At 45.1% G+C, this 23,316-nt stretch overlaps 1 protein-coding gene across 1 annotated transcript; it reads right to left on the reverse strand.

Moving 5' to 3' along the window:
- Positions 1 to 7,041: 7,041 nt before the first annotated feature.
- Positions 7,042 to 20,381, reverse strand: LOC310872138 (betaine--homocysteine S-methyltransferase 1-like). The gene is made up of 11 exons (XM_083783857.1): positions 20,243 to 20,381; positions 19,978 to 20,056; positions 19,303 to 19,477; positions 15,033 to 15,175; positions 12,933 to 13,065; positions 10,689 to 10,801; positions 10,028 to 10,219; positions 9,270 to 9,417; positions 8,799 to 8,981; positions 8,435 to 8,663; positions 7,042 to 7,205 (listed from the first exon to the last, which is right to left on the reverse strand). The coding sequence occupies exons 4-11, from the start codon at positions 15,039 to 15,041 to the stop codon at positions 7,121 to 7,123; spliced, it is 1,092 nt and encodes a 363-aa protein (XP_083639983.1). The 5' UTR covers positions 15,042 to 15,175; positions 19,303 to 19,477; positions 19,978 to 20,056; positions 20,243 to 20,381; the 3' UTR covers positions 7,042 to 7,120.
- Positions 20,382 to 23,316: the final 2,935 nt, after the last annotated feature.

Below are 23,316 nucleotides of genomic sequence, written 5' to 3' on the forward strand. Positions count from 1 at the left end.
CGCTATAACTGGCCGAAAAGTGTTTTTACCTCTAACTGCACGGATCTGTGGATAACCTGGTGGAGACCTGTGCCCAGAAGGGCACTTTTTCTAGTTAGCTATGTTTTCAACCTTTTCCGCCTTTTTCCTCCTCTTCATGCTATGGATTACGGACGCATACTTTAATCCAACATGGACCTTACACCACCAAGAAGAGATGGAACGTCACGGAATCGAAGCGGAGGAGTTTCACAGCGATTTTTACCTTCTAACTGGCGTTGAATGTAAACACATTTCTTTTGGATCAGCAGCGATTCATGGCCTGTTAACAGCAAACCCGAATCGCAAGTACAAGCCCCCGACTGGCAAGATGGATCGCAGAACTGTGATTATTCTTTTCTTGTTACTATCGGGAGATATTCACTTCAATCCTGGACCGGTTACCCGATCACAAGCAAGACTGCACTCACAGCAGCAACTGTTGCTTCCGCAAACAACGGCCGTTCCCATCGCAACGCACCACGGCTTCCACGCCTTCCAGAGCGCCGCGAGCGCCTCGAGCGCCTCCCCCACGGAACGGACCACGGACGCAACTTCAAGATCAGCCCATGAACTGCAGACAACCAACGCCAGCGGACCCCCACATACCACCGCAGGCGTCTTGTTCGCCGAAGCCACCCCAGCGGCAGTGATCATGGAGCTGAACGAGGAACACCACCCCCTCCCCCACACCCACAGTCAACCCAGGACTACAGAGGATAATAGACCACCCATTCCCACCCCAGCCACGGACCCAGACACCAGGATGGATCTGACCTGGCCTACAGACATGTCCAGACATGTTCAGACATGTTCAACGGCGCCACCCCCCACATTCCACCGCCCCTCCCCACTCACACCTCAGCCGCGGACACGCCCATCCTCGGTCACACCTCTGACTACTTCAACACAGACGAAATTAACACAATCGTCGCATCCAACGGCCTTCACCTGTTCCATTTGAATGTGAATAGCTTGAGTCCCAAACTAGCTGAGATCAGACATCTGTTCCAGAATGGTAAGGCAAACATACTGTGTTTCTCTGAAACTAAACTTGATGAGTCTACTAAAGACCCAGAGATTGAAATAGAAAATTACTCAGTCATTAGAAATGACAGAAACAGGCATGGTGGTGGCGTGTGCATGTATATTCACCAAGATACTGAATACATTACTCGTACTGACTTGCAGCATGATGAAATTGAAACTGTGTGGGTTGAATTAATTTTCAAAAATGCGAAATCGGTATTAGTGGGCACCGTCTATAGACCCCCTGATCAGAATGAGTTCTATGATATACTTGAGGGGTGCTTAGCTGGGGAGGAATGTGTAGAGAAGATCCTGATTGGCGACTACAATACGGATATGCGTCATAAGGAAGCTCCTGTGTTCAAGTCATTTAGTCGGTTTTGTGATCTGCATAGTATCAGTCAGCTAATTACCCAACCCACAAGAGTGTGTGATTCTTCTCAAACTGTCATTGATTTCATTCTGACCTCGGACAAATCCAGAATCTCAAAGAAAGGGGTTATTGTATGTGGGCTCAGACTCTGACACTTTTTTTCAGACATGCTCTAGTATGTGAAGAGTCTGCCTGTGCTATTAACTCATTTTGAAAAGCTGGAATGTGCGCGATGGCAGTCTCTCAGTCAAATCTGGTCACAAATGTATGTAACATAACTGGCTGCTGTCGGTTTGTACTGTGGGGACATCAAAGCTAACCTATAGCCTCGGTACCCAGGCATTTATTGCCATTAGCATCAGGCTCAAAAATGAAAGCCTGGGGAAATGAGACACATTTCCTGGGAGTGGGAGTGAACGAACTAATAAATTAATTTCACTCCTATGCCACCAAAATGTGGAACGCCCTACCAACAGTCATTAAGACATGCAAATCCCTTGACTCCTTAAAAACTGCTCTCAAAGGGCACCTACGGAAGGCTGCAATTCGAAACTGGCCCCCGTAAAAATCTGAAAATCTGATGGGTGTGGACGACCCACCCCTTTCCCCCCTCACTGTATTATGTTTCTTTACCATTTTTACCTCCTATGATGATTTCCTGTTTTGACTAGTTGTGTATATTCGTACGTCTCTAAATGTTTTGAAAATGGTGGGCCCTATTGTAAACAAGTGTAATGCTTTATGGCGTCGTCCACTCACAGTTAACAGTTAACTGTTAATAAATCAACAGGGGGGGGGCCCTCTATACCAGAAAGCACGCATGGCTGGGCGAGGCTACAGTATAACTAACCTGACTCTGCCGGGTGGTGGCGGCATTGATTCACAAGTTCACAACTCAGCCTCAATCTGGATTCACTCCCGCAGTAGCGACGAACCATCTCGGCCGCGGTTCGGACCAATCAGTGGCAGCTACGGGCGGGATCTGCCAATCACGTGTCAATTAAGTAGCTTGAAACATGTGAAGGAAGCGTCTTTTATCTGGCGGAGTCCGGTTACATCAATAATAAATAATAATAATACATTTTATTTATAAGGCGCCTTTCAGTGCACTCAAGGTTGCCGTACAGGTGGGTTTTGAGGTGAGTTTGAAATATGGTTATAGAGTCCATGTTTCTGATGTCAGGGGGGAGGGAGTTCCAGAGGTGAGGGGCAGAGCGGCTGAAGGCTCTTGAGCCCATGGTGGAGAGACGGGCTGGGAGGACTTTCAGGGTGAGGGAGGAGGCAGACCTGAGAGACCGGGTGGGGATGTTGACATGGACAAGGTCAGACAGGTATGGGGGGGCGAGGTTATGAATGGCCTTGAATGTGTGGAGAAGGATCTTGAAGTCGATACGGTATTTGATGGGGAGCCAGTGGAGTTCAAGGCTTACGTGTATAATCAAGGCTTACACGCACACGCAAAGACACAGTCCAGAAGTTCAAAGGAAACGTGGCAAACGTGGAAACAACATACACAACAGTTGTTTATTATAGGTGTTGGATAACCTATTGACCGAGTGCAGAATTCAACACCACTTCCACTGGCCTGCTCTCAGATGTGCTTCAGTAAGCCTGCTTTACTGCCTCATCGTACCATGGTGTAGAAATTAACCATTAACCACATAAACCCTGACGTCCAATAGTGATGATTTAGGCCAGGGGTCCCCAAACTTTTTCCTGTGAGGGCCACATAACTTTTCCCTTCTCTGATGGGGGCCGGGGTCAGTTTGTAACAGAAAAAGTGTGACGATCGCAGGGGTGCCTAAACGTAAACATTCTTTTTTTTTCCAGAAAGCCACACATAACCAAATATTAATAACCAGTGCACATACTGTACATGCAGCACTACAGGGCTGCATAGTGCATGTACTGTACATGCAGCACTACAGGGCTGCATAGTGCATGTACTGTACATGCAGCACTACAGGGCTGCATAGTGCATGTACTGTACATGCAGCACTACAGGGCTGCATAGTGCATGTACTGTATGCAGCACTACAGGACTGCATAGTGAATGTACTGTACATGCAGCACTACAGGGCTGCATAGTGCATGTACTGTACATGCAGCACTACAGGGCTGCATAGTGCATGTACTGTACATGCAGCACTACAGGGCTGCATAGTGCATGTACTGTACATGCAGCAGTGCCAGGGTTTCCTGCACAATGTTGTTGGCATGGCGCTGCGCCACACTTGAAATAAATCGCGCCATGCCAAGCTGTTTTTTTTTTTTGAGGGGCCTAGTGAATCATGGTGTGTGTGATATGAAATGTCCAGTACCTCCCCAGTGTCTGCCCTGCAGTGTCTGCCCAGTGTCTGCAAAGTGCCTCCCCATTGTCCCCCTGAGTGCCTCCCCAGTGCCTCCCCAATGTCTCCCAGTGCCTCCCCAGTGTCTCCCCAGTGTCCCCCCGAGTGCCTCCCCAGTGCCTCCCCAGTGTCTCCCCAGTGCCTCCCAGTGTTCCCCTGAGTGCCTCCCCAGTGTCCCCCTGAGTGTCTCCCCAGTGCCTCCCCAGTGTCTCCCCAGTGCCTCCCAGTGTCCCCCTGAGTGCCTCCCCAGTGTCCCACTGAGTGCCTCCCCAGTGTCCCCCTGAGTGCCTCCCCAGTGTCCCCCTGAGTGTCTCCCCAGTGCCTCCCAGTGTCCCCCTGAGTGCCTCCCCAGTGCCTCCCCAGTATCTCCCCAGTGTCTCCCCAGTGCCTCACAGTGTCCCCCTGAGTGCCTCCCCAGTGTCTCCCCAGTGCCTCACCAGTGTCTCCCCAGTGTCCCCCCCGAGTGCCTCCCCAGTGCCTCCCCAGTTCTTCCCCAGTGTCCCCCTGAGTGTCTCCCCAGTGCCTCCCAGTGTCCCCCTGAGTGCCTCCCCAGTGCCTCCCCAGTGTCTCCCCAGTGCCTCCCAGTGTCCCCCTGAGTGCCTCCCCAGTGCCTCCCCAGTGCCTCCCAGTGTCCCCCTGAGTGCCTCCCAGTGTCCCCCTGAGTGCCTCCCCAGTGCCTCCCCAGTGTCTCCCCAGTGCCTCCCAGTGTTCCCCTGAGTGCCTCCCCAGTGCCTCCCTGAGTGCCTCCCCAGTGTCTCCCCAGTGCCTCCCCAGTGTCCCCTCAGTGCCTCCCCAGTGTCCCCCTGAGTGCCTCCCCAGTGTCTCCCCAGTGCCTCCCCAGTGCCTGCCCAGTGTCCCCCAGTGCCTCCCCAGTGTCTCCAATAGCAATACAAGAGCAATAATACAAATTAAACTTAATTTATTAATCTAATTATTTGCTCTCATCCAGTGCTAATGAAAAATAAAAATAAAATCCTATATTTTGGCTATTAAAAAAAAATCTCCCCAGTGCCTCCCAGTGTACCCCTGAGTGCCTCTCCAGTGTCTCCCCAGTGCCTCCCCAGTGTCTCCCCAGTGCCTCCCAGTGTCCCCCTGAGTGCCTCCCCAGTGCCTCCCAGTGTCCCCCTGAGTGCCTCCCAGTGTCCCCCTGAGTGCCTCCCAGTGTCCCCCTGAGTGTCTCCCCAGTGCCTCCCCAGTGTCTCCCCAGTGCCTCCCAGTGTCCCCCTGAGTGCCTCCCTGAGTGCCTCCCCAGTGCCTCCCCAGTGCCTGCAGTGTCCCCTCAGTGCCTCCCCAGTGTCCCCCTGAGTGCCTCCCCAGTGTCTCCCCAGTGCCTGCCCAGTGTCCCCCCCAGTGCCTCCCCAGTGTCTCCAATAGCAATACAAGAACAATAATACAAATTAATCTTAATTTATTAATCTAAGTATTTGCTCTCATCCAGTGCTAATGAAAAAAATATTTTTTGCTTGAGGCAGGCGGGCCACATAAAATGACATGGCGGGCCGTATACGGCATGCGGGCCGTAGTTTGGGGACCCCTGATTTAGGCCATGTTATCTGCATGGTGTTGGTCCACTGACAGTGAAAACTTAACAACGGTTTCAACACAGCCATCTTTTTAGAGTACATTATGCTTCAGTATGTTGACAAGCTTCATGGTAATGCGAATGGTGCCGTGTCTATGGGCAGTTTCCATGCTAATACTAATGCTAATGCTAATTTTCCTTTCCAGCTCGGGGGGCATCCTTTTGTTCGACAACTCATAGGCCCGACGGGGCAATGCTCCGAGGTGCGCTGCGGGTCGGGAGAGGGTTGCGGTTAGGTTTAGGTGTCTGCCCCGGGGGAGGTTAGGGTTAGGGTGAGGGAGGAGGTAGGTTGTCGTTCGGACCAATGATCCGTCGGATGAAAGTACTGCACTCTTCCAGCTCGATTTGGCACCTGCCCACGGAGCCAAAACTACTAGTAACTGGTGTACTGACCATGGTATTACTGTGCTTAACTGACAAGCCAACTGGCCTGACCTGAACCCCACAGAGAATCTAGGTTGTATTGTCAAGATGAAGGTGTGAGACATAAGACTGAACAATACAAATTAAAGCTGTTATCAAAGCAAACCTGGGCTTCCATAACACCTCAACAATGCCACAGGCTAATCACCTCCATGCCACGCCCCATTGATGAAATCATTTGTTCAAAAGTAGCCCAGACCAAGTAGCCTATTAACTGCATACTATTACTTTTCAGATGATCGACATTTCTCGTTTTAGTGGTCTCGTAAAATATTCTAATTCTTTGAGATAGGCTTTTTTGATTTTCATGAGCTGTACACCATAATTATCAAGATTAAAACAAAAAAAGGTTTTAAATACTTCACTTTATGCACAATGAAGAGAATATATGAAAGTTTCACTTTTTGAATTATATTAAAGAAAATTAACTTTTAAAAGAATCAGAAAGAAAAAATCAGTGAGATGGAGCTGTATATATAACTAAAAAAGCACACCAGTGTGAACCAAGTGGTGCAACTCCCGTCGTCCAGCAGGTGGCAGCCATGTCACATACTTCTCTCGTTCCAATTTCACGCATGCGCACACCACTCGTGCTAACACACACAGGTCACAGGTACGTACCTACACACATCACAAACACGTACACAGCTACACGGACATTGCAAGCTGGATGTAGAAGTGGTTGCACCACTTAAAAATACATCGCATGGATGCACCTGGGACGTATCCTGAGGTCAACAGGGTTTTCGGTCTACCAACATCATACCCCTCACTCAGGCGACCCAGCCGGCGTTGATCAAATCCCGATTTACGTCCTAGTACTAGCTACCCTCGATCAGTCCATCAGGGAATGAGCAAGGCCACACAATCCGTTGCTCCGGGACTGGGAGAACCAGATTCTGGCACGTGGAAGAAAATATATTATAATTATAGAAACTACTCAAAGACATTAGTTTGTCAAGTTATTATTTATTATTAAATATGAAAACCTCCCCATACACTACAGTATGTTATACAGGAGCATGTGTTTGTTTGGGTGTCAGTCTGTTATTCCTGTAGTCTTCTGGGGAGGTCATGCAGGAAGGGCATTTGGGGCGTCCAGAAGACCTGTGATGACCCATATGGTGTTCACTGGTCTTCTGGGGAGGTCATGGAAGGGCATTTGGGGCGTCCAGAAGACCTGTGATGACCCATTTGGTGTTCACTGGTCTTCTGGGGAGGTCATGGAAGGGCATTTGGGGCGTCCAGAAGACCTGTGATGACCCATATGGTGTTCACTGGTCTTCTGGGGAGGTCATGGAAGGGCATTTGGGGCGTCCAGAAGACCTGTGATGACCCATATGGTGTTCACTGGTCTTCTGGGGAGGTCATGGAAGGGCATTTGGGGCGTCCAGAAGCCGGCAGAAGGTTTTCCCAGTATTCACGATGAGCTCTGAAACAGATGAAGACGTTAATCACAGCACCGTCGGGAAATTGAAGGGTTATTGATAATAGTTATCGTAACCAGCATTCCGGGTGACAAAAAATGTGACTAAAAGTAAATTACTAAATTGTGATTAAAAGTAAATGAAAACTATTCGAGACTATCACTATAAAAACTAAAATGGAAACTAAAATAAAAACAACACTGCCTCTATTCAGATCGTATACGTTGTGGGGTCTCGCGAGCGACACCCCGCGATGGTAAGTGCGTTGCCAGGGCAACCAGACAAGCTGTCAGACAGAAGACGCCTCGGATCGTAAGACACGCCCTCGGCCGCCTAATAGGGGATGTCTACGTCCCGAATCTCCTCCTCCACCAGATCGAGCTGATGGACGGACCGCACCCAAATCAGCAAGCGGCCACACCCGGCGTATAAAAGGAAGACTTAGTAGTCGGTCTGACAGCGGCTGGTTCACACGCTCACGGAGGCACGCACACGCAAACCGTCGGGGGGTAAGCAGACACACACGCTCCCACCAAACACACACACTCATGTGTATAACTCTGCATGCCTTAACTGTCACTCTCCTCATCACAGGCTTTCAGGATCGGGCCAGGAAATGTCCGAGGGGCAGAGACCTCGGACGAGATAAATTAAGTATAGGAACTGGAGTTCCGGATCTCACGTTATCGCGTTGCAACAGGGGGGCAGCCCTGCCACAACGGCGAAGACGGGGAACCCATAATAAAAGGTCGGAAGGAAACCTATTAATTCCAAAGACATTGCATTGAGAACTGTCTAGCAAACAGGCACTCATTATTTACGCCGGTTAGGCTGAACGGCTGGTGCTCTCTGGGAGCTGAATCCCCGCTATGGGAGAAGACCCTCTACAGTAAAGGATAAATACTGACGACGTCACGAAGCAAGATCCCGCCGTCATCTCTTATCATTTATTATTATAAGGAGCCCTCCAGTGAGGAGACGAGCTATAAGAAAACACGTAACCTAAGTTGAAACTAACGTTTTGTTCTCATCCTCTCCAGGCCGTGGATTGACGCCTGTGAAACCTAATAATACTGTATGGACTGAACTGAGCAGAAGAGACCTATGTTGGGCTTCTCCTGTCTGTGTGAAATTGCTATAATTTCTGCTCTGTGAATAAACAGCCGTTTTCAAGTGCTGCAATACCCTGTTCCGCCTGTTCATTCCACACCAAGACTCCACAACGTGTTCTTACTTGGCTCTGACCCACGGCTTGGTGTGCATCGACAGGGCAGCGCCCCAGACTCCATGCTTCTCGGAGGCCGGCGGGAGGAAGCCTCTCTCGGATGCCAGCTCCTCTGCTATGGCCCTGGTGTGATATGGCTCGAATCCACAGCAGCCGCCGATGTAGCGGATGCCGGCGTCGTAGGCCTCCCTTGCGTACTTGTGAACGTCAAAGCGAGTCAACCCCCTGGGCTCCATTGCTGAAAAGAAACAATAATGTCTATGTTGTTATTCGTCACGTTTCAGTCAGTGTTGTTGTTTTTGGAAGCAAATTTCTATAGTTCAGTATACAATGACAATGAATGACAAATACCGGTCCATGGGTTAATACTGACCGAAGGGAAACTCTGGCAGACGGAGGTATCCAGAATGGTTGCACTCGGGTGTGAGGAATCCCAGAGGTTGGATCATGAGGTGGGCTTTGAGACCGGCCTGCTCCAAGCCCTCCTTCATCAGCTTCACGGTACGGAGGCCCGACGCAGGGTCCAGGTGGCAGTTAATTCCAACTACATCTGCTCCTGTAAACGCACACACACACACACACACACACACACACACACACACACACACACACACACACACACACACACAAATGAGTCTAAAGTCTAAAGATGTCTGTCAAGTTTGTTCATCTGATTTTATTCTATAGTACGTTTTGAGCTCCCAAGAGTACAACCTATTAACCCACCCTGTATACCTGCAAGTTGCATCGCTCAGTTTGCACGGGTGCGTTTCTTTTCTTTTTCGTCAGCATTTTATGTATGAATCCCTTTGAGCAATGTGTTGGAACTGAGCAGGCCACGTACCAGCCTTCACCAGCCTGACGGCACACTCCCCTGGCGGGACTCCATCGAGGTCTCCAGAAGGCGCTATGCAGAGCGTGGCTCCGATGGGTTTTCCGCTGGTTTTGAGGACCTCCACTGCCCACACGGCCTCTTCTACGTGAGAGAAGAACTGCGGGAGAAACCTGCAGGTTCAGTTATAACAACAACTCGTCTGGAAAACACACCAATACCCTTTTACTGGCGTAGTGGCGTGTTTGTCTCAATACCTCGGATACACTCTTGGCTGTCCTCTTACTGTCCGTCTCTGAGTCCTGACGTACCTCCCTCTCAGCTGTCCTATACTGTCTGTCTCTCCTACACTCTCTCGCAGCTTTCCTACTGCATGTCTCCTACACTTTCTCCCTCTGAGCTGCCCTATACTGCCTGTCTCACCAGGCAGACTGTAGAAGAGATACTGTGGACAGTGGGAAAGCTGAGAGGGAGACTGTGTAGGACAGACAGACAGTGGCAAAGCTGAGAGGGAGACTGTGTAGGACAGACAGACAGTGGCAAAGCTGAGAGGGAGAATGTGTAGGCGAGACAGACAGTGGGAAAGCTGAGAGGGGGAATGTGTAGGAGAGCTAGACAGTGGGAAAGCTGAGAGGGAGACTACGTAGGCGAGACAGACAGTGGGAAAGCTGAGAGGGAGACATAATAGGACAGATACACAGAAGAGACCCTGCTGATGTAAGAATCATCATCATTCATTCAGAGTATTCAAATTCCAGTCCATCATTCACCTCCACCATTAAGAAGTCGATGTCCTTCTTGACAAAAGCGTCCATCTGTTTCTTAAAGATCGCCTTCACCTCCGTCTCACTGTGGGTGTCGTTGTAGCACGGTGTCTGGGACACACCCCCGGCCACCAGCGCCCCACCCTCATTGGCCACCTCCCTCGCTATGTCACAGGCAGCCTCGTTGATTTGGGTTCCCTGTTTGTGTCAGAAAGCAAGAGAGGTGAGAGGTGGTTTCTAGGAACGGGGACTCAATCTGTCTGTGAGACTATTCAGTGATGTTGAAATGTACTATAACCCATTCTGGTGTTTGGTGTTTTAAGCATTATGTTATACTTTAGTTATTGAAAAATATAATTTTTCGTCTGCTATTTTTGAAAAATCGTGAAAATGCGGCACAAATCTTTGAATATATATTCTTTCAGAGTGAAAGAGCGTTTTTAACTAAACTATTTGCTTCTGAGGGGTTCCTGGAATATCATATTTTCAGATGGGGGGGAGGGGTCTGTGGCTAATTAAATTTTTGGGGTTCTTGACATGAAATATTGAGCACCACTGATACAGAAACATAGGTATACAGAAAACTGTCAGGATTTAGAAGACTTTTTTATTTTATTTTGACGTCAAGACCTAAATGGCATAATGATGATGATTCTACTATACTAACAGTGATGTTGCTGACGTTGCCACTGATCTCCAGCTTGTCGTCGCTACAGTAGAAGGTGAAGGTCTGAAGGACGTCGGCCCCAGCCCTGAGGAACTCCCTGTGCAGCTGACGAACTGACGGAAGAAAAGCATGTTTTGTGAGTGCTGGTGTATAGGAGAGCCTGGTTAACAATATATTTGATGCAGATGGGTTGTAGGGCAGCATGACAACTCTCATATTCTCCACAATAAATAACTACTTGTGCAATTGTACAATTAACAATTATAAAGAAATCATTACACGAGAAAACTTGGACTGGCCTGTCTGTGACATTATCCACATCAACAGTATATACTGGTATAGAGCAGGCCAATGGATCAAGGACCATTATTTATTATGAGTCAAGGACCGCCATTTGAAGAGATCTCAGACCCAACACTTTGAACATTTTGTTGTTGTTGGATAAGATTTTGTCCACAATTCCATGCTGTGTTGATACGATAGGAGAGATAACGGAAACAGGCAAACTTGGATGTTCAATTAACAATAATTTAACTCTTGAGAGAGTTAAGGGTCCATTTGGTTACCAACTCTCCGTAATTTAGCTGGGGACCACCTGGAACCCCCTCAAGGACCACTGGTGGTCCCCTGACCACTGATAGAGTATAGCCTACTACAGGCCTACATATTGTTGGAGGGCTGAGTTGCCCTGACACACACACACATGTAGTAAATCATTGACAGATGCAACCTTTGTTTATGTGGTTGGTTGGAAAAAGAAGGTAATAGTAAAAACCATCATGTACCTGTAAGTACATGAGTGGGCATGACAGGATTTAAAGGACAACTTTAGTTTTTTTTTCCAACCAAGGTTCATGTTTTAGGTTTTATTAGAGAAAGTAAAAGATGTTTTTTCCATTTGCTGCTTTCTTTCGTTTATAGTGATTTTTGCCATGGTATGGGCGGGGGGGGGGGGCATCCAAACATGTATTGTTTTACAAAATGTTATAGTGATTTTTTTTTTTTTTTTACTATAGTCCTACTAGACCCCAGGAAATTACATCTGTCCACAAAAGATCACAGGATCTACCGAATGTGAAGGGGGGTACTATAGGGGGATGCCATACTGCGTTCAGTGCGTTGTATGGCTCAACATGTCAGTCTGTCACCCCCTTCACATTCAGTAGATCCTGTTATCTTTTATGGCCAGATGCAATTTCCTGGGGTCTAGTTCATATAGGTGCTTTAATTGAAATTGCTCTCAGGAACAGCTCGACTGATTTTGTCCTCATCGTGATGTCATCAATGTCATCCTACTTTGTATACTCCTCTTCTTCAGTCTTCAGTTCCAAATTTGCATTTCCACTTTGTTTACAATGTCTGCCATTGTTTAATTTCCAAGCTGGCATGGAATGGAAACTGTTACACACACAAAAGTTTGGTGTCACCATATTCTTGACCTACACACCCTATTCTTGTCTTTAGTTTAGTTATGTTCTACAAAAGTTTAACTCGCTAGAAGTAGAAGGCATGTTAAAATGAAGAGTTTCAGGGCAGCCTTTGGCTGACTGATTGTCCGATTACTGCTAAGCAGTCTGACTTTATGGGATCTGTTTGTAGAGCTACTGGCACCAGCTTTTTGTAACAGTCACTTTTGATATAGGCTAGATTAGAATAGTAAGATTATACTTGTATAGGTTAAAGGTATTTTGATTGTTTATTGATTTGTGCCAGGGTTTATATTGACTTATTCAATAATCTGCATATCAGCACCCCCACCACCTCAGGACATTGTGGTATTGCAGCTAAAACTGCTCAAAGTCCAGAAAGAAGGACTGGTTATATCAGAGTGGTGATTGAGGCTGAAACCATTAGAAATAGGTTTGAGGGACATAGACAATATGATATTAAAAATTTAAAACTGTTTTAAAATGCATGCACACACACACACACACACACACACACACACACACACACACACACACACACACACACACACACACACACACACACACGACACGCACAGAGAACTGGGAAACCTGCTCTACTGGCCACTCTACCTCTGAGCCACTGCCGCTGTGTGTGTGTGTGTGTGTGTGTGTGTGTGTGTGTGTGTGTGTGTGTGTGTGTGTGTGTGTGTGTGTGTGTGTGTGTGTGTGTGTGTGTGTGTGTGTGTGTGTGTGTGTGTGTGTGTGTGTGTGTGTGTGTGTGTGTGTGTGTGTGTGTGTGTGTGTGTGTGTGTGTGTGTGTGTGTGTGTGTAGTACCTGCTTCGGGGTGCTCTACAGCGGCCTCAGGTGTCCAGTGACCTGCCTTCACGTAGCCCCTCTTCTCCAACGCCCACACATATCCTCCGTCTCCCACAACCAGATCCCCTGCATTCAGACGCTCCAGGATACCCTGAAGGCAAGTTTATTTGAATAGCAAGGTCAGAAAAAACATACATTCCATGCATTCATCTTCAGTAGACTTGACTACTGTATCGTACGGTGTCTTAGTTACAGGTCTCCCTAAAACATTAAATAGACCAGTCACAGCGGAAGTTGATTCAGAATGTTACTGCTTTACTACTTTGCATGCTGAAAATAGCTGAACTACAAGCTCATAAGAGTCACAACGCTGCGAAGCGTTGTGAGGAATGTGATCTTGTAGATCTGCCATTTTCAGCGTGCAACCATGTCTAAAATGACTTAGCCCGGACAGCATTCTATTTAATTTCAGGTTTATGATACAGTCGGGAGCGGATGGTAACTTCCGTCATGTTGTAGTCAATGATTTGTAGTCATCTGGCAGGAAACCACAAGGCGGAATCAGTACTGTGAATGGGTACCTGCCTGATGACCACAACTCAGCGACTACAACATGACGTAAATTACCATCCGCTCCAGACCGGTTCACACAGCGATTTTCGAACACAGACCAGGCTTTCCTCCGAGGTGGAAAGCCTGGTGACGCGGGGTTAAAAATGACTCATACTGGATCTCTTGTCCACTAGTCCCTTAACATTTTTTTGTTTTTTATTTGTTGACGAAATTGTCAATATATTTAGTCTTAGTCACCGTAGCTTAGTTTTCATTTAGTTTTCTGCAGTGAAAAAAGGTAGTCGACGAACATTTGTCATAAATATTTGTCAACTAGACTAGACCAGTTCTTAGATCTTCAAACTGGCTCCTTGAAATGTATGTCAAACAAACAATTTCAAAATACTGTATACCATTGGTTTAGAAAGCATTGAATGGTTCAAGATCTGTGTCGATTTGTGATATTCTGTGATATACTGTACCAATACCAACCAGAGCTCATGGGTCCTTTGGGACATGGCTCTGCTGTACGTCCCTAATCGGAACTAAACAGCAACGTTTCACTTTTTATACCCAGGTATTCATTTCAGTGGAAGTTGCTCAGTGGCGTTTTGAAGCACCCGGAAGAACACTCTACTTTTTTCGATTTGGTCCAAAATGCGGAAGTGCAAACGAGTGCTCAATGTTAAGCCCAGCTGCACTGGGTTTCCTCGTCATAACTCCATGGGTCCGCCTGCAGTCCCACCTCTTACCACTAGGGCCCAGTGCTTCATCATCACCACCCATCTCATATCTGCTCACTCCCAATCAGCCAGTCAGAGTGGAGGTTCACAAGCAGTCACACCTGCACAAACGAATGGACACCACCTGTGCCTGCATGGATTCTGACCTCCCTTTTGCCTGGCTCTGCTGGAGATTTGTTTACCATGGTGGACTATCTGTTTTGTGGACTACCGGTATCTGTTCATGGACTTTACGTTTTGACAATGTTTAACCTTCGACCTGTCGAATTCCGTCCACTTCGGGGTCCAAAAAAACATATCCTGACACGTACAGAGATCCATGAGGATGAAAGGTTAATCCCAAGGATTTAACCCATTCTGAACGGGAACCCCTTTGGTGTTTTAAGCATTATGTAAATACTTTAGTCCCTGGAAAAACATTTTCAGTTGGGAGTCCGCAGCCAAATACAGATAATTCTGGGGGTCCTTGAAATGAAATAGGTTGAGCATAGAATCTGCCTCAGGACTAAATGGGTTGTACTCAGACGCACCTGGCTACTCTCCCAGTGAACCTTATCTTCCTTATCTTGTTTACGTTCCCTGCTAGGGCAGCCCATTCAGACACAATCATAACATTCAGATAGTTCAGTCATACAATATTAAAGTAACACTCAAATGAGATGAATACAATAAATCAATCAATAAATATACATGAATATACATTGAATTTATTTTTGAAAATGTAAGCTTTATCAAAATTATAAGAATCCAATATACGTAACTGATAACAAATCGAGTATTGCTTCAGATATAGCCTTCCACTAAAAATACATCTTTGACATACCTTTTTCATGTTGTCCTGTCAGTGTCAGGTTTGTGTCTGCTTGCACAACAGCCAAGGCAGGAGGAACTTGCAAGACGGGCGCTTTCCGAAAGCCAATGGGATTCCTCATGCATGATGATTATGCAACACTTCTTTGTAATTGGCTGAACAAAAGGGAAAAAAATCACAAGTAACTTGGTTGGTTGCTCTGGGTAATAAATAAAAAAATCACACTCCTGTGAAGTGAGGGGCGCCCACTGTATTTATATTGGCCATGTTGTAATTTAGTGCCATCAACACACATTAAAGTCCATAGACTTGGCTGGCAAACCATTTATGTCATAAGTGCTCTAGATAGATAGATAGATTCATTCCAGCCTGTCAAAGTGGGCAGGGGTGAGGTGGGTTCGGGGGGTGAGGCCAAGTAGGAGCCTGACCAGTTTGTTTTGGGAGGTCCCTGGAGCCTTGTTTTAAGGGCCTTTAAGGTATTGTGGTACCAAGAGGTGCATGCATAGCATAGTCAAAGAAACCTTGTACGAGGGCTCCTGTTAAGGTCTTCAAGGTGTTTTTGTTGACCAGTGAGGACTGGTCAACGTTGGTGGCCATTTTATCACCGGAAAGATTAGCCTCCAGGATGGAACCTAGGTAGGTAATTTCATCTTTTCGTGTGATAATATTGTCACCCACTCTAACCAAGAAGCCATCTGCCTTGCTGAGATTACTATTTGATCCGAAGAGAATGGATTCAGTTTTTCCCAGGTGTAAGGATAGTTTGTTATCAGCGAGCCAGGTGCAGATTCTACCGAGTTCAGAGCTGAGGGTCTTTTCAACCTGCAGTTTGTTCCTGTCCGAGACCAGCAGTGCTGAGTCATCTGCGAACAGGAACCAGTTGCAGTCACAAGCTGATGTCATGTCGTTTACATATTAGGTAGTGTGTGCAGGCTGGGTGGTGTGTTATAATCCGGTTGAAGTATTCCTTCGGTACGGCGACTGCGGCGGGAGAACAATAACGCAACACGAGACAGTATCACGCTAAAGGTTCACTAAGTTTATTACACAAGAGGGAACATATATAGTGCTTGATCATAATGACCTGACAATAAGATATGAGACAAAATAACGTGCCTACTGCAGCAAGTCTGACCTTGCTGCCGCCGAGATGTCTCTCGTAGCCTATCTATAAAGTATGCTACAGTTCAGGCAGTACAGGGCGTAGGCCTACACAATACATATCAAGTACACTGTATCTCAAGTTCAAGTTCAAGTACAACACTGCACAGGGTCATGTCATGCCATAATCACAAATACCCACTGACTGAGCAATAGCTCCCTCTAGTGAAAACTGAAAAGACTGCGCTATGGGTTCAAAACAAACTGCTCTTATACTGAAAGCCCTACATCAGTGGTTCTCAACCAGTGGTCTGGTTGAGAGCTAAATGATAGTTTGGAACCAAATGGACCCTTATGGGTCTGTAACTCTGAGAGTGTACAAAAGAGAGTTGTAGGCCCACACTCTCAGAGTTAAATTAACATTGATTTTACAATATACATTGGGGTCCCAGAGATAGAAATGCCATTAAATGGGGGTTCGTAGCCTATCCCTACTCGGGACCCCCGAAAATGCTTTGGCCATCATATGTTTTGCGTCTTCGCGACCCCCGCCCCGCACCCTTCCCCACCACCAATACAAATTGACCGCTACAATAACCGGCTTATTAATAATAGAGAAAAATGCATCATAAATAAATACTGAAACCAGATATAATCATTAGGGAAGTTTATGCATGCACTATGCAGGCTATGTAAACTCTAAACTTCCATTTCCAGCCATTCAGTTGCAAATACTTTAAAACTGTTGTCATGTTGCACGCATGCGTTCCTAAAATTGCTGATAATTGTGCCGCCCTCGTTGAAAACAATGTAGGCCTATGTCAAACTCCAGCTTGTCCCTCTCCAGTCCAGGCTGCATGAATCCGCCCTCGAGCGCAGTTTTCTGCCCCCTCAATGGCGCAATTTTGTATAATTCAATGGCTCTGAATCTGATCCTCATTTGTTCCTACATGCAGCTCTACTGACCCCTTGTGGAAGGCCTTTGGCCGTGTAGAACCAAGAGCCATCATTTTCAGCACTGTTATGTTACTTTGAGTCAGTAGACTAGTTAGTACTAGACTATACCAGTCAGTCTCAGACCCAAAACTAAAGAATATTGTTGTTATCGTTGGATAAGATTTTTGTCCACAATTCAATAGCAACACTTACACACAATTAAAAAGCAGGACAACAGTGACACATAGCCTAGGCTACATAAAAAAAAGGTTTAACGAGACCAACTCTTTTAGATGGGGACCACGTGGGAACGTCCACAAGGACCACTGGTGGTCCCCGCCTGCATGGACCACTGGTTGAGAACCACTTGCTTTAGACTTTTTAGATACATTTTCTACCAAAACAGTTTTTCCACATGAGTCATGAAAGCGCTTTTGTTCAGAAAGGAGTGACTGTCTGTCTCTCAGTGATACAATGTTCTCATTGAACTATTGATTAAACTAAATATCCTTTAATTGCCACATTCGGAGCCGTGCACACAAACAAGCATTTTTGGACAACATTCTATTCCACACTCATTTCCATCATTTGGCTATAGTTATACCACACATATCTTTATGTATTCACTTTTATAGAAATATTGTTGACTATTGTATAAGAGTTTGTTGTATCCATCACATGCATGTTCCAGGTCCTGTAAGACCAAACTTAACACCTTCAGAAGACATTATTTTAATGTTTTTAGTTATTCCTCTGGTACTAGCCTTCTGATTTCAATGTTATATTCATATTTATTTTGGCATATCACAAGCTGACCCAATATTGGGACATGCAGAAGACACCCAGATTAGCGGACCAACCAACCCATAATGAAGAGGTTATCACTTATCACACAAGAGTTTCTTTTACTTTTCTTAGTTTTACATGTCATGGTAAAAACTTCATCTCACATAAAAGTATATTAACAGTAAAAGACACAAAGGACATAAAGAGAGAGACATTTATTGACGTTCAGTTCAAATTATGGACAGATACTGCAGGTCAGCATTAAAATGGCGTTTCTTTCCCCTTCAATGTATAAAATAAAGAATAAATGTATGCTTTGGAAAATGGACATAATGTCATCAATATCCATGATTTTACGGTACATTATTATCAGACCAAACCCTTCAACGTCTTGTTTATGAGCATAGCTAGTGGCTATCACAGGCCTTACAAAAATATATTATATTTATTTTGCCGCACATTGGTAATCAAATATTAAAAATAAAACAGTGCTAACAATGTTCTCAGAGGCCCAAAGTTCCATGCAATTACCGTTCCTGCATGTCCATTAGTTTTGTTTAGTTTAGTTCAGTATTTGCACACAATCACACAGTTGAAAAAATATTTCACAAAGTAGAAAAGCTTTCTCTACATCTACAAAGCGTAACTCCATCTGCTCAGTTAACCTCTTTAACCCTGGAACTATAATTATGATCAGAGATCAGATATGTGGAAAGTTGGTTAATCAAATGAAAACAGGGTTTAAGACCTTCTAAATCAGTAGTTCTCAAACTGTTTCAGGCCAAGGACCCCCAAAATGATATGAATTTGACCGCGGACCCCTCCATCTTCTTAAAGGTGGAGTACAGTGATTTTTGTAGGCTGCCTTTTTTGTGTCTATGGAGTTAAAATTACTCTAACAGACCCCAGGTGTGGTTATAATATTCAAATGTGTCTTCCCTCGGGTTCACTGTGTATTTTTGGTTTCTTTCCTGAAAGTTGAAAGCATTTGAGTCAAACAACAACAGATGTGGGTGCAGCTTCCATTCAGGTGAGTCACATTTGGAAAAACTGAGGAAATTTCTGTTCCATTAAATATATATTTCAACCACTTGTTTGCCTACAATGCCGGCAAAATAAGGACAATAGATGTATTTATTTAATTACTGTTCACACATGGTTTCAAAAATAGTGATCTACAAACAACACACGTGATGTGTGCTGTGAGCTCGTAGATCTATTTTCACTGTGAATATAATATTGAGATTATGAACAGGAAGTCCCGCCCTAAAGCCCTCAAAGAAGTTATGTTAATGCAGACCTGTTTACATTCCAGGACATGAAAATGTTGATTGATGGTCAAAGAAAGAGAGCTTCCAGGGCAAGTATTGTACATACAATGTAAGACCCTCCCCATTATCAGCACATGCCGATAATGTGACCATCTAATTCCTTGCAGTATGAATATGTGTTTCCTCACCTGCGGACAGGCTACCCCACCAAGCTACCCAGCAGGACCCAGCAGCAGGGATAAAGTGACGCTTCGGGGGACACACGCGGTTGATGTACATGTTGAAGTTGACTGGGCGGTACAGTTTGGCCAGTCTCATGCCGCCAAAAGGCAAGTTGGCACTCCAGTTGGGGTGAATGAAGACCTTCAGAGACATAACAGGCACATGTTTAGAAAAATCACACCCGTGTGAAGTATGGGGCGCTAATATATATTAAAGTCTAACTGATGTAAATTAGGTGATGTAATTGTGATGTAAAACAAACGATGACAAAACAAACATTAAATTATCTTTATTGTTAATGGCATTTAATGTTTGTGTTTAGGGACAAGATTTTTAAAACAAACATTGAACTAAAAACAAACATTAACCCTATAGGAGGGGCTAGCGCCCCTCAAAAATAAAAAATAAAGCTTAGATTGTAGATCTATTTTCAATGGATTTCAACAAATTGTTTGATTGAATTGAAGAGCAGATTGGAGTTCAGTGCCTTGCTCAAAGGCACTTGGTTTAAGCACCTCCCTGACAACTTTCAGTTCAGTAACAATGTGTGTTATGTTTTCAGTAACACTGTAAGGTGTTATGTGTAATTTCCGCTCATTTCTAAGTGATAGTTATGTATTGTAATATGTTCTGACACATACCGCTTCTATCACAAACTTCTGGGTGACCTCAGAGGTGTCCGAACGATTATAGGCCCCTAGGACCACAACGTCACCAGACCTGGAAAACAGAAACAAATGATTATTTCACTTTAATTTCATTATCAATAAGTAGGCTAACTATTTAATATTTGTCCATACATTGTCCGTTCATTTTACATATTTATTAATAACTTTAGCCCTACACACACTTATCTGTAAAATGAATATTGAAAATAGCCGATCTACAAGGAATGTATAATTATACCTGACATCCTGCAAGGGTGAGATCACAACAAAGTACTTGTGAATCAGGGCAGCATGGCCCTTGAAGTTTCCATAACGATCCTGAAAGATAAATTATAAAACAAATCAGGTTGCATGGTTTCCTCTGCTGTCTGCGTGCGTGCGTGTGTGTGTCCTTGAGCAAGACACTATAGCCTATCCACACTTTTCCTGGGCTGTGTGTGCTCCAGTTCCTGTTGATTTCATTGGATATCATTGGTCATCTGACCAGTTTCATTGGCTTTCATTGGATCGAATCGACAGGAACTGGAGCACACACAGCCCAGGAAAAGTGTGGATAGGATTCAGTATTTTACTCAAGGACACTTCGACATGCAGCTGTCCTGTTATATAAGGTATACCTGAACAAATACGAAGTAAATGCTGGAGGAGAAGCCACATTTGTGCCGTTTGTGATAGGTGGTCCAACTGGAACCCTCGTCCCTGCACTAGGGTATCTCCGGGTTCGGCCCTGGTACCCAGGGGGCAAACCACCCTTTTTTTAGGAAACCTGCATTTGCCATGACCTCAAAGGTTGTCCACAAGAAATAATATCTATGACCCCGTAGGATCACGTCATGTGATGTCAATGTGTGGGTCCTTGACATGAAAAGGGTTGAGACCGCTGCCTTAATACAAACTATAGACTAATACAATACAGAATCACCGATTGTAAAGTCTGCGAGCCTTTCAACTTCATGCAGGCGAGGTGCGTAACTGCCGTGCCCGCGTGACGCACGCATGCAGACAAGACAAACAGACAGACGAGACAACAACGCAATAGCGACCAGAGGCATTTGGGACCCACGGCCGCCTTGTCTAATTATTAGTATTAAGAAACTAAAAACAAAACAAAAAAATTCCCCCATAAATCAAAACCTTTCATGAAGTAAGCCAAAATTCAATGATTCCCCCCGGTAACAAGATGACTCGCCCCGTTTCTGTTTTCCTCCCAGAACTGTCCCCACTGAGGGGTGGGAGAGGCTGGACAGCAGACGGCTGGACTTTGAATTTCTCTAACTATAAACTGTCATGACAGCAGACAGCCTAACTACAAATATAATTTATGAAAAGCTACTACAGTAAAGTCTGTTCACAGAAGTTGTTGTAGGATATGTGGGGATTATCTGACGAGGTACCATTTGAGTGGGCAAAACCTTACATATACTAAATAATACTAAATTGTTTATATGGGTCAATATAAGTCAAATAATATAGCCTTTCCACAGGAGTATCTTTTTATATTTTTCCAAAAAGAATACAAACAGCCAATAGCATATTACAAAGTTATCCCCCTCACTGGTGAAAATTCCGGGAGGAAAAACGGGCAAGCACCGGGGCGAGTCATGAAGAAATAAAATAAAAATCGAAAACATTCCATGAATTAGGCTATAACAAATATTTGAGAAGTATAGTGAAAATAGCCGATACAAGCTCACAGCGCGGCGCTAAATTTGGGTCCCTTAAACGTCTAATTTATGTTATTGGTCACGGATTAAAACTTTGGGAACCACTGCATTTTATCACCGTTCCTTTTGGAATGAAGACGGTATTAGCACGGCACCTATTGGCCGTTTGGCACAATGCTCTGACATTGCATGTATAATTTGTTTACATGTATACTAAATTATTTTGATATGAATGGCCTATAGCCCTATACAGTCACAGTGGTTGAATCATTCAATTATTACAAACACATCAACCTATTTGCACTATATAGCCTAACAAGCCTATGCCCAATTTAATTATAAAACACAATAGACATAGCGGCAACGCTATATGTCAATATCATTTAATTTCGGCATTTATATTCACGTCAAACGCATTTTTTTTGGTTTGATATCAGTCTGTCGCTTATATTCAGATCATACAAACTGACCTTATAAGCTGTGCTCGGCTTCTGATGCGCTGAACAAGACCCTCCATCATGCAAAGTGAACTTCCAAACTGAAGACCTCCTGAGGACCTCCTCTGATTTTTATATCCCTGATAACGCAATGAGCCTGCCTTCTCTACATGTGTAATGCACCTAAGACAGGTGAGTCATACCTTTCTCTCTCTCTCTCTCTCTCTCTCTCTCTCTCTCTCTCTCCCTTCACACACACACACACACACACACACACACACACACACACACACACACACACACACACACACACACACACACACACACACACACACACACACACACACACACACACACACACACACACACACACACACACACACACACACACACACACAGTTCAGCACCTCGGACAGCACCACCTCCTATAGGCTCATATACTGTTGTAGGCAGTGGTGGGGAAAAAGTACTCAAATGTTTTACTTAAGTAAAAGTATAAATACTGCAATGTTTTCTAAATGTCAAACCTCAAATTTCAAACCTCATGCGTAATAACAGTGACTAACTAACCTTTGTGTCTCACTGTATTTTTTAGTTTTCTTTTAGACTATGTTCCACAAAGGATGGGACAGGAGGGTGGTTCCACTGGGGTGCCTTATCGAATATGGGGGACTCAGGAGGCCCACTGAAGACCTGGGGAAGTTGGTTCAGTTTATATAGTTTTGGTTATACAGACAGCTATAGCTGAGTTAGGGGGAACACACTCACCCTGGGAGAGAGAGAGAGGGAGAGAGAGAGAGAGAGAGAGAGAGAGAGAGAGAGAGAGAGAGAGAGAGAGAGAGAGGGGCTGATCATTTTCATCTATAAAGTCAAAGTGATCTACCTCCTTACATTTCCTCCAAATTCTGTTTTGTTATGATTTTAAATGGTCTAAATCTCAGATCAAATGCCTGGCTATATGCGGTGTGTAGTACCAGCATTCAAATCTGACAAAATGTCTGGCTTTCTTTGGCCCTTGGCCATGGAACGACCTGCAGTCCAGACTAAAATTGCCCTCAAACTCATCTGGTATAGTGTAGTGAATCTTGGATGTTAGTGACCTCTGTCAGTCTGTCATGTGATGCAGGCCTTAATTGCCACATGCTGCTACGGGAGACTGCAGTGCTATATGCAACATAATATTAATATCCCTCCAGATGTGATCTGTATTG

The sequence above is a fragment of the Protomyctophum parallelum genome (genome assembly GCF_964188405.1).
Source record: "Protomyctophum parallelum genome assembly, chromosome: 15".
NCBI classification, from domain to species: Eukaryota; Metazoa; Chordata; class Actinopteri; order Myctophiformes; family Myctophidae; genus Protomyctophum; species Protomyctophum parallelum.